This window comes from Leucoraja erinacea, chromosome 24, assembly GCF_028641065.1.
Source record: "Leucoraja erinacea ecotype New England chromosome 24, Leri_hhj_1, whole genome shotgun sequence".
In the NCBI taxonomy this organism is placed as follows: domain Eukaryota; kingdom Metazoa; phylum Chordata; class Chondrichthyes; order Rajiformes; family Rajidae; genus Leucoraja; species Leucoraja erinaceus.
Window position 1 is genome coordinate 16,352,638 of NC_073400.1, and position 14,441 is coordinate 16,367,078.

Below are 14,441 nucleotides of genomic sequence, written 5' to 3' on the forward strand. Positions count from 1 at the left end.
TAATGGTACAGGTGAAACATGTTATGTCTACCTAAATATTTGGAGAACTACATGGATAAGAAAGGTTTAGAGGGAAATGGGACAAACACATGCAGATGGGATGGGGCATCTTGGTCAGCATGGGCAGGTTGGGCTGAATGACCTGTCTCCATGCTGTATGATTCTATGACTCTAAACCAGAATATGGATATTTGAGTAATTATATTCTTATTCTTTCATACTAGTTTGTTGGATAGGCTGGGTGAGTGGGCAAATGTTTGGCAGATGCAGTATAATGTGGATAAATGTGAGGTTATCCATTTTGGTGGCAAAAACGGGAAAGCTGACTATTATCTAAATGGTGGCCGATTGGGAAAGGGGGAGATTCAGCGAGACCTGGGTGTCATGGTACACCAGTCATTGAAGGTAGGCATGCAGGTGCAGCAGGCAGTAAAGAAAGCGAATGGTACGTTAGCTTCCATTGCAAAAGGATTTGAGTATAGGAGCAGGGAGGTTCTACTGCAGTTGTACAGGGTCTTGGTGAGACCACACCTGGAGCATTGCGTACAGTTTTGGTCTCCAAATCTGAGGAAGGACATTATTGCCATAGAGGGAATGCAGAGACGGTTCACCAGACTGATTCCTGGGATGTCAGGACTGTCTTATGAAGATAGACTGGATAGACTTGGTTTATACTCTCTAGAATTTAGGAGATTGAGAGGGGATCTTATAGAAACTTACAAAATTCTTAAGGGGTTGGACAGGCTAGATGCAGGAAGATTGTTCCCGATGTTAGGGAAGTCCAGGACAAGGGGTCACAGCTTAAGGATAGGGGGGAAATCCTTTAAAACCGAGATGAGAAGAACTTTTTTCACACAGAGAGTGATGAATCTCTGGAACTCTCTGCCACAGAGGGTAGTTGAGGCCAGTTCATTGGCTATATTTAAGCGGGAGTTAGATGTGGCCCTTGTGGCTAAGGGGATCAGGGGGTATGGAGAGAAGGCAGGTACGGGATACTGAGTTGGATGATCAGCCATGATCATATTGAATGGCGGTGCAGGCTCGAAGGGCCGAATGGCCTACTCCTGCACCTCATTTCTATGTTTCTATGTCTATGTTTCTATGTTTAATTTAGTTTGGTTTATCGTCACACGCACCGAGGTGCAGTGAAAAGCTTTTGTGACATGCTAACCAGTCAGTGGAAAGACCATACATGATTACAATCGAGCCATTCACTATGTACAGATACATGATTAAGGGAATAACATTTCATGCAAAATAAAGTCCAGTAAACACTAATTATAGGTGGTCTGAAGGTCTCCGATGAGGTAAATAGTAGCCCAGGACTGCTCTCTAGTTGTTGATAGTTTATGCTTGGGTGAAAATATTTTTTTTGTAAAGCATTATAAAGGAGAGTTCTCCAGTGACAATTTTGTTCCTCATGCAATTTTATGTTCTTGCTTCATAGATTGTCTATAGGTGATGCAAGATCCACAACGAATGATGAGAAATAATTGTGGAAGTCGCCGTTCTCCATCTCCCTACGGACTTAAATGCTCACCAAGCAGAGAAACATTAACATACGCTCAAGCACAACGGATGGTGGAGGTGGACATTGATGGCAGGCTGCACAGGATTAGCATATTTGATTCCTTAAAGATTATCGCTGAGGATGATTTGACTGCTCAAGAGATTACAGAATGTAACAGTAATAAAGAAAACAGCGAACAACCTCTCTTTCCTTCCAAGTCCAAAAGAACAGTTTGCAAAGACAAGAGGAAGGAGACCACCTCAAAGCATTCAGCTGGAGCCAGTGCTGAATTACCTCAACCGTCTTTTAGGATTATTGATTACAAGCCCCCCGACGCCTCCCCCCTGCCACCCGCATATTACAGGTACATTGAAAAATCAGTGGAGGAACTGGACGGCGAGGTTGAATATGATATGGACGAGGAGGATTATGCGTGGCTAGAAATGATCAATGAAAAGCGTAAGAGTGATGTGCTTGGCATAGTATCTCAAGAGATATTTGAGTGCCTCATGGACAAACTGGAAAAAGAATCCTACTTTGAAAGCCGGAATAAAGGTGATCCTCAGTCCCTAATTGATGAAGACGCCGTTTGTTGCATTTGTATGGATGGTGAGTGTCAGAATAGCAATGTGATCTTATTTTGTGATATCTGCAATCTTGCTGTACATCAGGAATGCTACGGAGTACCGTATATTCCAGAGGGACAATGGCTCTGCCGCTGCTGTCTTCAATCTCCTTCTAGACCTGTGGATTGTGCTTTGTGTCCAAATAATGGTGGTGCGTTTAAACAGACAGACGATGGGCGATGGGCTCATGTGGTTTGTGCTCTATGGATACCAGAAGTTTGTTTTGCTAATACAGTGTTCCTGGAGCCTATAGACAGCATTGAGAACATTCCTTCTGCTAGGTGGAAGTTAGTATGCTATATTTGCAAACAAAAGGGTGCTGGTGCCTCTATTCAGTGTCACAAGGCCAATTGCTACACTGCCTTCCATGTGACCTGCGCTCAGCGGGCTGGATTATACATGAAGATGGAACCCGTACGAGAAACTAGTGCCAACGGGATGACTTTCAGCGTCCGGAAGACTGCGTATTGCGACGTTCACTCCCCACCGGGGTCAGTGAAAAAGATCCTCACTTTAGATGAGAACGAGGCGGAGGAAGATGAGGAAGAAAAAGTAGAAGGTGGGGAGAGTCCAAAGAAAGTGTCACCTAAAAAGACCAAAGCCAAATCAAAACAGAAAACAAAAAAAATAAAAAATTTCCTCGAAGAGCGACGAGCTGCAGTACCTGTGGTGACCGTGCCACAGATACCTACTCACAGGTGAGGCTTTTCAAAGTTTGAGACAGCATTGTTTTTGGCTAGCCGGTGATCTATCTTCATATGTCTTCTTCTGAGGCTGTGAGCAGAGGGCATACCTTCAGAATGAAAGGACAAACATTTTTAGAATGGAGATGAGGAGGGATTTCTTTAGCCAGAGGGTGGGTGAATCTGTTGAATTCATTGCCACAGACGGAGGTGGAAGCTAAGCCATTGGGTATTTTTAAAGTGGAGATGTGATAGGATTTGGTTAAGCAGGGCGTCAAAGGTTTTTTTTAAATTTTTATATATTTTTTTTTAATTAAAAGCATTGTACATATATCTTAATCATAATATGCAAAATAATACATTTCGTGTACAACCTCTTTTTTTTTTAAACTTTAAGCTGTAATAGAAAAAGAGAAAGAAGAGAAGTCAAAGGTTATGGGTGAAAAGACAGGAGAATGGGTCTGAGAGGGAAAAATAGATCAACCACGATTGAATGGCAGAGTGGACTTGATGGGATGAATGGCCTAAATCTGCTCTATGTCATATGAACTTTATTGTGGCATTTAGAAATTGCCTTCTGCTGTTGAGCTGCAACTGATTTAACTTGTAAAATAAATGCCTAGGGCATATCATAGCTCTCTTGGTGTGTGTCTCCTTTGTTGGGCTTATGCAATAAACAAATGTTGTGAAAATGCCCCTTGCTTTTTTTGTATGAGAGCTTTGTTTTGACATTCAGTCCACTTAATGTCCCAAAATGCATTTTTAAAACTAATTCCTTGCTTTTCTTTTATCAATTTTTGTCAAGGCATATCCTTCAGAAATTGCATTAAAAGTTTGGATTTTTTAGTGGAGCTCAACATGATTTAACCCCATAGAGGTGTGTTAAAATTACTTTGGATAGGCTCAGATGTATGTATTATATGCTCGAGTTATTGAAGAATATGGAATTCAATGTCAGATTTCCCTGAAAGGTAAGTTCCTGATCATATCATGAACAGGTCAAGTATAAAGACTTCTCTCCAGATGGTTAGGACAAACTAAGTCATTTTGGTTTGTAGCAGGCTCAAATGATCTCAACGTAGAACTCTCTGTTCACTACTGGATGGAGAATGATGTGTAGCTGGAGAAAGGGGCGAGAGTTGTTGGAGCTCAAAATGTGACAGAGCTTTGGGGGTTTATAAATACACCTTTCCCGAATGGGCTGAATAATCCTTGCCCTCTTTATCAGGTAGAGTATTTGTTCTAATTGTCTCTTCTGAATAATTGGATTCTGGCCAGTCACTTTAGGGAAACATCCGTGAGGTTTACAACTATGAAATTTGATTCCTTGCAAACAGTTGCTTTGTTGAGCATCAATTTTATTGACCATTTTTTAAACATATTGAACTATACTTTTGCACCAAATAAACAAAAGATCCACCCCCATCCGATTCAAATGATCAAGATGCTATATAATTTGTATTACAAGTTGCATGGCTAGGATCTTGCTCTTACAATTTTTTACGATGCCCTTAGGGTATTTTAAGCTATATGATGTTATAAAGTGTACCAACGGGAGTAATTTTAGAATATCCCACGCAGTGCAAATTTTGAAGTCTGCGGGTTTCATTTCCTCTTTTCCACAAAGTTGTAAATAAATCATCGAACCAGTTGGCAATTCCTCTTCTGCCATGTAGAGTTTCCTTGTAAATATTTCAGTAGTTATACTTCTCTGTCAAAAATCTACTGTTCCACTGAGATTCTGTCAACAGTCCAAAAGCAAACTAGTGCAGATGCTGGAAAACTGAAATAAACAGTCGTGCTTCACCTGTTGCAATGGAATTGATGTTTTCGGTCTGTAAAACTTTCATCAGTCTGATTGTCATTCTGAAATTGGCAGAGTTGAGACAGGAAGAGCCGGTGGAGTCAATGCAACAAGCATTGACACTTGCATTTTGAGCAATGCCAATGTGAAACTTGTGCGTGGATCTCATTTTGTTTAATTCATATTAATTCCACAGCTGTTTGGAAGTTATTTAATGTATTTAGAATCATAATGTCACACAGCATGGAAACTGGCCCTTTGGCCCAACTTCCACATTGACGAACAAGCTCCATTTACACTAGTCCCACCTGCCTTTGTTTGGCCCATATTCCCACCAAACATGTCCTATCTACGTACCTGTCTAAATGTTGGTTTGTACCTGCCTCAACTATCTCCTCCGGCAGCTTGTTCCATACGCCCACCACCCTTTCTGTGGGGAAAAAGTTACCCCTTCCCCAAAACCATGTCCTGTTTGTCGTTTTCTTCATGATCTGCCTTGTCCTCTCCATTTATATATTTGACTGTTTTTGCAACTTTGCTTAGAAATTATTGTAAATCCCTCCTATAGATCTGTACATTTCCCGCTGCTAAACGTTTCTGTATGGCAGTACTTCTTTAAAATAAACAGCCACTTAAATGAACTATTTGGAAATGCATCAGTACCTCGTGCCGTGTTTTTCTAATCTGTACAATGTCATATTTTAATCTTATCCGTGTGGCATGGATGCCCATATTTGCTATGTAGCAGGAGTACTGACATTCACAGAAAGGACACAGTTCTGCATACTGTTTGCAGTTCTGATTGTACAGCATCAAACCTTAATCTTCTGTGACATGTATGTATTTGGGGTATTAATTAGCTTTTGGTTTCTGACTGGAGCCAAATTTCTTCTCAATTTTGTTCCCAGGCCTTTCTAAATAAGGTCCAGCTTTTTATGATGTACATTGGGGACTAGATTGTACTATACAGGCACCTCTCGTTTTATGCGTATTTGATTTACGCATTTTTAGAATAACGCACTTGTCTAATTAGTACTGACATTTACTTTACACGCTCCTATTTTCGGAATAACACGCTCAAATCTATGCCTAAACTTGCACATCAGCTTTCAGAGTTATCTTGTAAGTTCAGTTTTGCTTAACAGAAAGAAAACTAAAATGATTGCCTGCAGCTATTAAGTTATATGTTTAAATGTATCTGCCTTTGTGATATATTTTTCTAATGTACAGTGTCTGGTTTATGTTTGATTTGTGCTCGATTTAATAAGCCTGTAACCCCCATGTAAAATGCGAGTTGCCTGTATTAATATTTGCTACATGAACAAATTGTGGTGGAAAAATGATTTGCAAGATGTGAATGGAATGCAAAGTGGAAATGGCTTCTGTAAGTGGGCAAGAAATGGAAGATGGAATGTTACGATTATTTACTTTCATAAGAATGAACAGAATACTTTGTAAATGGAGAGTTCTTAAATGTTCAGAGATTATGTGACTCTTGCATGAATCATAGGAAATACGCAAATACAGCAAACAAATATGAAGGAAAATTGCATGTTGCCCGACATTGGGTTTCAGTGATTAGGAGATCTTTTCAGATTAATCAAAGCTTTGTTTTCAGGTTTGGTCTTTTACAGAAAGTCTATTTATTCCTTGGATGCAGGAGAGTGAAGTTTAACATGTTTCCTGGAATAAGATAAACGAGGAAAAAATAAGCTCTCGAATTTTAGAGAAAATAAATCTTATTTTGAAACTAGAGGTTATGCCGAGAGTTGAGGATGCTAAGAAGTTTTCAACTGTCAAAGTCTAAAATTAGGAATGATAGTCTAAGAACAAGTTTAGGGGGAATCTATTTGCCTGGTGTCTAGAGCCTTAAGAATTATGTATCCCTGAGATTCACAGATATGAGATTAATATTAATTACAATATTATATTATTATTTTATTCCATAGGTCTTTAATATTAAGTACAAGAATTGGATAGGAAAGTGGATTGAGGTGGTTTTGGTCATAATCAAATCCACCTGAATGATGGAACAGGGTAAAGGCGTTACCTATTTTGTGAGCTTTTTTTTGCGTAGTTTTAACAATTTTTATTAATGGGAACACTATCTCAACATGGGGTGGGAATGTTATTCTATGTGAGAGTTTCTCTCTGCTCTGCTCTACCTCCTCTGCCACTGCTGCCAATGTGTTCCAGGCTCCCACCACATCTCTATTAAACTTTCCTCCTCTCACCTTATAGCTATGCCATCTGGTACTGGACATTTCCAATCTGGGGGATAAAGTTTTGGCTGTCTATCTATGCCTTCCACAATTCTATATACTCCTTATAGATCTATAAGCGCTTTGTTCTAATTAATCTAATTATGTCCATAGATTTTCCCTCCTAAACTGTCCGGTTTATAGTAACCAGGCTTAACATGTCCTTTTTAAGCATGGATAGAAAAAATGAAACTTCCCACTCATTGAGTACCATCCCTGAATTGGTTGACATTTGGAAGATTATGGGTAGACCTGTACTATTTCCCTCCTATAATGCATCAATCAACACAACATTATTTAACCTTTCTAATACATTTTCTTTACCATTTCCATGGCTCACTCAGAATTTCAATTACATCCTTTGTGGAGACTCCAGCTGGATTACACAAAGCCTCATCTCTCTTGTAGTTCTTTTCCGTGTTCACTTGCCTACAGAATATTTTGGGATTCCTTTTCATGAATACTGTCCCTTTTATCCCATGCTCTTGTTTTGCCGGCATTGTTTTTTTTAACTTCACTGAACCTTTTTGGAATCTGCCTAGTTCTCACTTGTGTTAACAATTTGGCATTTACTAGTTGTATTTTCCGTCTGCTTCCTCTGCTTCCTCACTCTTATTCATGAAGTTCTGGCCTATTCCTATCCTTCTCCCAGAGTAGTAGGCTGTAACTGAAACATTTCTACTTTAAAAGCCTTCTTTTCTTTAATTACAGTTTTGTGTGCCAGACGTTGTATGCCAGAGTTTGCATCTGTTTTCGTCCCATTGAAACTGGCTCTTCTCCAAATGATTATTTTTATCTTGGAGTCGTTCTGTGTCTTTTTCCACACCTATTCAAAAACGTACATGTAACAGGAAATGCTGAGGCACTCAGCAGGTCAGTCACATCTGTGGGAAGAAAAGCAGCATTTCAATCAAGGTGTCATTTGGCATGGAAACGAGGCTTTTGTCCCACCCTCTCCATGCCAACCAAAATGCCCCATCTAAGCCAGTCCCATTTGCCTGTGTCTGACCCATATCTCTCAAACCGTTCCTATCCTTGTACTTGTCCAAATGTCGTATAAATCTTGTTATTTTACCTGCCTCAACCGCTCCCTCTGTCAGCTCGTTCCATTTACCCACCAACTTCTGTGTTAAAAAAATATTGCTGCTCAGATTCCTATTCAATCTTTCCCCCTTCACCTTACACCTATGCCTTTTAGTTCTTGATTCCCCCACCCTGGGAATAAAAACCTGTGCATTCACCTATGCCTCATGAATTTATACACCTTAATAAGATCACCCCTCAGGTTCTTGCACTACAAGGAATATAGTCTTAGCTTGCCCAACCTCTCTATAATTCAGATCCTTGAGTCCTGGCAACATTCTCGTAAAATTTTCTGCACTCTTTCCAGCTTAATGGCATCTTTCCTATAGCAAGCTGGGTGGCCAAAACTGAACACAATCTTGGAACTGCAGCTCACCAACTGTAACATAACATCCGAACTCCTGCGGTGCCTTGTCTGATTAAGGCCTTCATGTTCTTGACACCCTTTCTTTCCAGCATTGCAATATTCTTCCTCAGCCTTCCCTTTCCTTCCTTACCCTGTTCTATCTTTCCTGAGCACCTTGCACTCAGGAAAATTCTGAACCTATTTCCGCCCTTCCATTAGCCAGATATCTGTGATTATCGCCACATTATGGTCCCACATGGTTAATTGCACCAGTATCTTGCTAACCGTGTGTCATATGCTCCTTGCAATGCATATATAAAGTTACCGTAAACGTCCTAGTTCTGTCTAAAAACCTTCTATTTTGTATTCTGGTGGTATATTTGTTGTATACTTAATGTATCCTGTATACTTTTTTTTCTTTTAACAATCATCGTTCTATCAAATTAATTGAAACTACTTCCCAAATCACGTGAATCTTACGGAGTACACTGCCTACATCTCCTGAGGTCACAATCTGAGATTCTTCAAACCTAGCTCACACCTACTGTTCTTATCTCTGGTGCAGGAAAGAACTACAGATGCTGATTTACTCCGAAGATAGACTAAATGCTTGAGTAACTCAGTGGGACCGGCAGTGTCTCTGGGCTTTGTTTCAATCATCTGCTTGTCATAAAAAAATCCCGCTCGTCTGTGTCGACCTATTACCTACCATGCCTTGTTCTGCCTCTCCCCTTTTCCAGCTTTATTTCTCTTCCCTCCCCCCCCCCCCCCCCCCCCCCCCCCCCCCACCCCCCCCCCCCCATAATCAGTGAAGAAGGGTCTCAACCTGAAGTGCCACCTATTCTTATGTTCGCCAGAGATGCTGCCTGACCTGCTGAGTTACCCCAGCACTTTGTGTCCTTTTGAGGTCCAATTTGCCTTGTACTGGCTCCAGAGCATATGCTAATACCCTAAAAATCTAAAGACTCCTACACCCTTCGGCCATACATTTACCTGAGCTGTCCAAGTATTTCTACATGTTCTGACATGTGGCAGGCAGCAGATGGGGTATAAAGAAGGAAATGGCTAGGCTTTTTGTCTTATGATAAACCCGGAGAATTTGTGCTGTTCTACTTCAAGGCTGTGTATTCTGATTCACTCATTCAATCTCCGCTCTAAAAATGCCCAATGACGAGCCTCCGACAGTGTCTGTGCAATCAATTCCACAGATTCACCACCCTGTGGTTCAAGAAATTCCTAATTTCCATTTTGAAGGTATGTCCTTTTATTCTGAGGCTGTGCTTTCTGATCCTAGACTCCGACTACTGGCAAAAAGGATAATCTAGAAAGGCTCTGGACCCGAGGGTGCCGGCAAATCTATGGTGGACCTATATTTTCAAACCTTCAAAACAGATAATAAGCATTGCACTAAATTTGTATCTGGACCTAAGCTTTCAGCTGGGAAGAATATTTATTCTGTTTATTCCAATATTGAATGAAAACCAGTTTGTCTGTGTATTGTACAAATCTGTATGGCTTCCAAAATCAATTTCATGACCTAGATCATTTGTTGAAATTAATTTAAGAATTTTGCACTTGATTCTTAAAACTTGTTTTTATGCAGTTCTGTATTATGCAGAGATGCTCCCACTAGGTTAAGTATGTGTAAAATCATGTACAGTGCTTTCCCCAGTTGTGACACAGTAGGTCGGGTAACAGAAATTTGCCTTCACAGAATTCACAAATTATCACCCAAAACGTGAGACTAAATTAAAAAAAGATGTTGCTCCTATTGAATTTGTGTGAAAACATAATGTATAATGTTACTTCCTTGCAGTGATCAAATGGACTCCATTCATCACCTCGATATACAAGATCAACAGTTCATAGAGGGTTAAAGCCATTTATGAGAGAAACTGGATGCTGGAATCTGGAATGTAAAACACACTGTTGGAGGAAGTCAGTGGGTCAGGCAGCATCTGCAGAGGAAAATGTGCAGAAGATATTTCGGGACTGAAGAAAGCATCAGACACAAAATTTTGCCTGTCCATTTCCCTTCACAGATACTGTCCCACCCATTGAGTTCCTCCAACAGTTTGGGTTGTTTTTTTTGGCCACTTGAGCGAATTACTTTGGAAGCTGAGAAAGCAATTTCTTCTATTGATGCTATCTAGATAATTAAAACACCAATCTTTTCTCTTCTGCCTACATTCAATTTTGATTTCCTGTGAATTGGTCAAGCTGTTTAACTTAAATATTTGATATAGTTGTATCGTTTTAGCTTCCATGAAAATGTAGGTTGAGGCTTTTAATGAGAATTATGTGGAATATTGTTCACAGGATTTCAATTGTAGAGGTCATTTTCAAGAGGCAGTTTAATCTGCTGAAATAAACAAGCTTACAAGTGATATATGAACTCCAGTTTGTGTTTTAATCCAGAATTAGTGAGTTGCTGCATTTTCGATCAGTGTATATATTGTTTTAGGAATTAGCGTTGATTAGTTTAGATATACAACGCGGAAACAGGCCCTACTGCCGTCGAAGTCCTTGCAGATCACCGTACGCTAACACTATTCACACACATTAGGGACAATTTACAATCTTTACTGAAGCCAATTAACGTACAAACCAGTACGTCTTTGAAGTATGGGATGAATGCAGCATCGGGAGAAAACCTATGCGGTCATTGGGAGAACGTGCAAACTCTCCCCATTTTTGGGGACAGCACCTACAATCAGGATCGAACCTGGGTCTCTGGCACTGTAAGGCAGCAACTCTATCGCTATGCTACAGTGCCGTCCCTGGCTTTGATTTGACAATCTAGATAAGTTGTGTTTTAGTAACACGAGACTTTCAATCTGCTTGTTTATAAACATCTGATCGGGAATTTAGATTTTTTTCATATTCGTGCTTTTTTTTTCCCCATTTCCTTCCTACCTACACTTTCCCTGTAGATATTGCCAAGGGCGTAGGATGTGTTTTACAGAATAAATTACATTTCAATAAATTAAATTGAAACTGCGATTACTGCACAGGTGGGTTTGTTGTGTGTCCATTCTTTAACCAGAACAACACTTGGCTTGTTTTAATGTAACAAGATACTCGTAACAAGTGTACATGTTGAAATATAAATTTCCCATTCGCTTCGCTGAACATGCCCAGGAAAATAAAATAATTGCAAGTGTCTAGTTTCATAATTCCCTTGACTATAGACCACACATATTACTGTTGAGAGAAAAAAAATATTCTTTAGGAATGCATCTCTAGTTAAAAAAAACGTGCGATCAATGGGATTAATGTTATGGAAAATTTCAATACGGATGGATTTCTAGGAACGTTGCCACTCAACTTAAAGTAGTGGCCATCTGTAATGTGATTGGCTCTTTATGTAGAATGTTGTAAATTGTTTTCATTATTTAAGTTGAATGCAGTTTGGTTGAGCTTTAACTATGGATAAGATCTAATTTGTTATCTTTGGCAGTGAAATTGGTGTTGCAACCGAACGGAATATTAATTCATAATTACAGCAGGGCTCTCACTTAACTTTTTTTCTCTGTTGCTACTGGGCAACCTAGGCAGGTTTTTAGATTCCCAAATGACAGTTTAGGTGGTCATTTAAGACGGCTTGAATGACCCATGCGATATGTGCTCGGACGAAGTGCGTAGTTACCAGTCGGAATTATGCTCAATGAAGCATTCACATATTATTTCTGCTTCAAATAAAGTCACAAACTAAACATATTCACCAATCAAGACATGATATATACCACAATGACATACAGCAAAGTTACAATACAGTATCTCAACTCTTTTTACACGTTGCAATGAATGCAATTTCTATTATATCTTTCCATTTCCAAACAAAAATGTGGTTGGGTTATTCAGCGTATGATCAACCTCGTTGAGACCAAGTGCAGGCTTGGCGATCGCTTAACACAACACTTCCACTCAGTTCGAAATAACGAACCTGATCTCCCGGCTCAGCACTTCAACTCGCACTCCCATTCAGAATCCGACCTTTCTGTCCTGGGCCTCCTCCATGGCGAGAGTGAGGCCCACTGCAAATTGGAGGAACAGCACCTCATATTTCGCTTGGGTAGTTTACATCGCAGCGGTATGAACATTGGCTTCTCCAATTTCAGGTAGTCCTTGTAGATTGTTGAAAAAATGGTTGAGTTGCTTTTGGTCTTCATTTAGACCATCTAGACATTACCTGGTGTGTTGGTGAGTATTAGTGAGGAGTTAATGGGAGTGGAGGAAAGCTAAAATGGGCCGCTTGATGGACAGCAAAAGACAGTGCTGGAGGAACTCAGCAGGGTCAGGGCAGCATCAGCTTAGGGAAAAGACAATTCACTGGTAGCTCTGACATTCACCATCATGAAGTGATTTGAGAGGTTGGCCATGGCAAACATCAGCTCCAGCCTCCCAGATGGCCTTGATCCACTGCAGTTCACCTACTGCCACGACAAGTCCACGGCAGGAGCTCTACCCTTTCCCCTGGAACATCTGGATAACAAAGCCAACTGTATCAGACTCCTAGGTACACAAAAATGCTGGAGAAACTCAGCGGGTGTAGCAGCATCTATGGAGCGAAGGAAATAGGCGACGTTTCGGGCCGAAACCCTTCTTGTATCAGACTCCTGTTTATTGTCCAGAGCTTTGGCTTCAACTCTGTAATTCCAGCCCAACTCATCCCTAAATCCTGAACCTCAGCCGCAGTATCCACCTCTGCAGCTGGATTCTTGACTTTCTGACCCATAACCTAATCAGCAAGGACAGTCAACCAAATACTCTCCCCTGTTAATTCTCAACACTGGTGCCCCACAAGGCTGCAATTTCACCCCATTACTATACTTCCTATGCACTCAAGTCTGTGTGGCCATATTCAAATTCTTGCTTGATTTACAAGTTTGCAGAGGACACCATCTCAAACAATGGTGAGATACAGGAAGAAGATAGAGAGTTCTAGCATGGTGTCAAGACAACAACCTTTCCCTGAATGTTAGCAAAATAAAGGAGCTGGTCAGGAAGCAGTGGAAATGATCGAGTATTTAACATTTCTGGGCATGAATAGCACCACCGATTTGTCCTTATCCACTCACGTAAAAGCTGTAGCCAGGAAGACACAGCAACTTCTTCTGAAGGCTAAGGAAATTTGGAATGTCTCCAACGTCTCTTGCCAATTTCCACAGATGCACCATAGAAAGCATCCAACACTGATGCGTCACAGCTTTTTTTACATCTGTGCCTGCACTGTAGCTGTAACACTATAGTCTGCACTCTGTTTATTTCCTCTTTTGCACTTGTGTACGGCATGATTTGCCTGGATAACAAGCAAAACAACGTTTTTCATTGTATTGTGGTACGTGCGGCAATAATAAACCAATACTAATAACACGGCTTGTGGAAAAAGAACCAATACGGGTTGAAAAATCATTAAATATTTAAAATGAATTGTGTAGCGTGAAACTCATAAGTGAATAAGTCTGTGGGGCGCAAGGGCAATAATCCTCACACAAAGTGGGTGATTGTCACCTGTTTCTGTACTGCAAGACCCGACGTGCTGGGAAACTGAAAATTGAATTTAAACGTGGAAATAAAAGTGTAATTTGTATCTTCTTCATCCCATCAAGCTTTTGATATAGCTGATACCATTAAAGAATATGTATTATTGATGTATGTGTATAATATAACCCATTAATCGATATGGTGTGTTTGTTTGATTCTCTCCATCCCTAGTTTAGTTTGGAGATACAGTGTGGAAACAGGCCCTTCAGCCCACCGAGTCTGCGCCGACCAGCGATCCCTGTACACTAGCACTATCCTAGGGACAATTTGCAATCTTTACCAAAGCTAATTAACCTACAAGCCTGTACGTCTTTGGAGTGTGGGAGCAATCCGGAGTACCTGGGGAAAACCCTCGTGGTCACGGGGGAACGTACAAATTCTGTACAGTCAGCACCCATAGTTAAGATTGAACCCGGGTCTCTGGCGCTGCAAGGCAGCAAATCTACTGCTCAGCTACAGTGCCCCCTATGAAAATTTGGTTATTTCAAAAAAATTTACAGAGGGGGAAAAAAATGATAGATACATTGTCCCCAAAAGCATTTTGATCCATTTCATTTAAATTACTTTCCTTTGATTGGCAT

At 40.4% G+C, this 14,441-nt stretch overlaps 1 protein-coding gene across 2 annotated transcripts in view; it reads left to right on the forward strand.

Annotated features, from left to right (window-relative positions):
• brpf3b (bromodomain and PHD finger containing, 3b) overlaps nt 1-14,441 on the forward strand; it is a 57,934-nt gene that overhangs the window by 14,439 nt on the left and 29,054 nt on the right. For both annotated transcript variants that reach the window (XM_055654605.1, XM_055654606.1), the window contains exon 2: nt 1,448-2,834. In XM_055654605.1, the coding sequence (XP_055510580.1) occupies nt 1,462-2,834 (1,373 nt within the window). In that variant the 5' untranslated portion in view covers nt 1,448-1,461. The remainder of the gene's footprint in view (nt 1-1,447; nt 2,835-14,441) is intronic.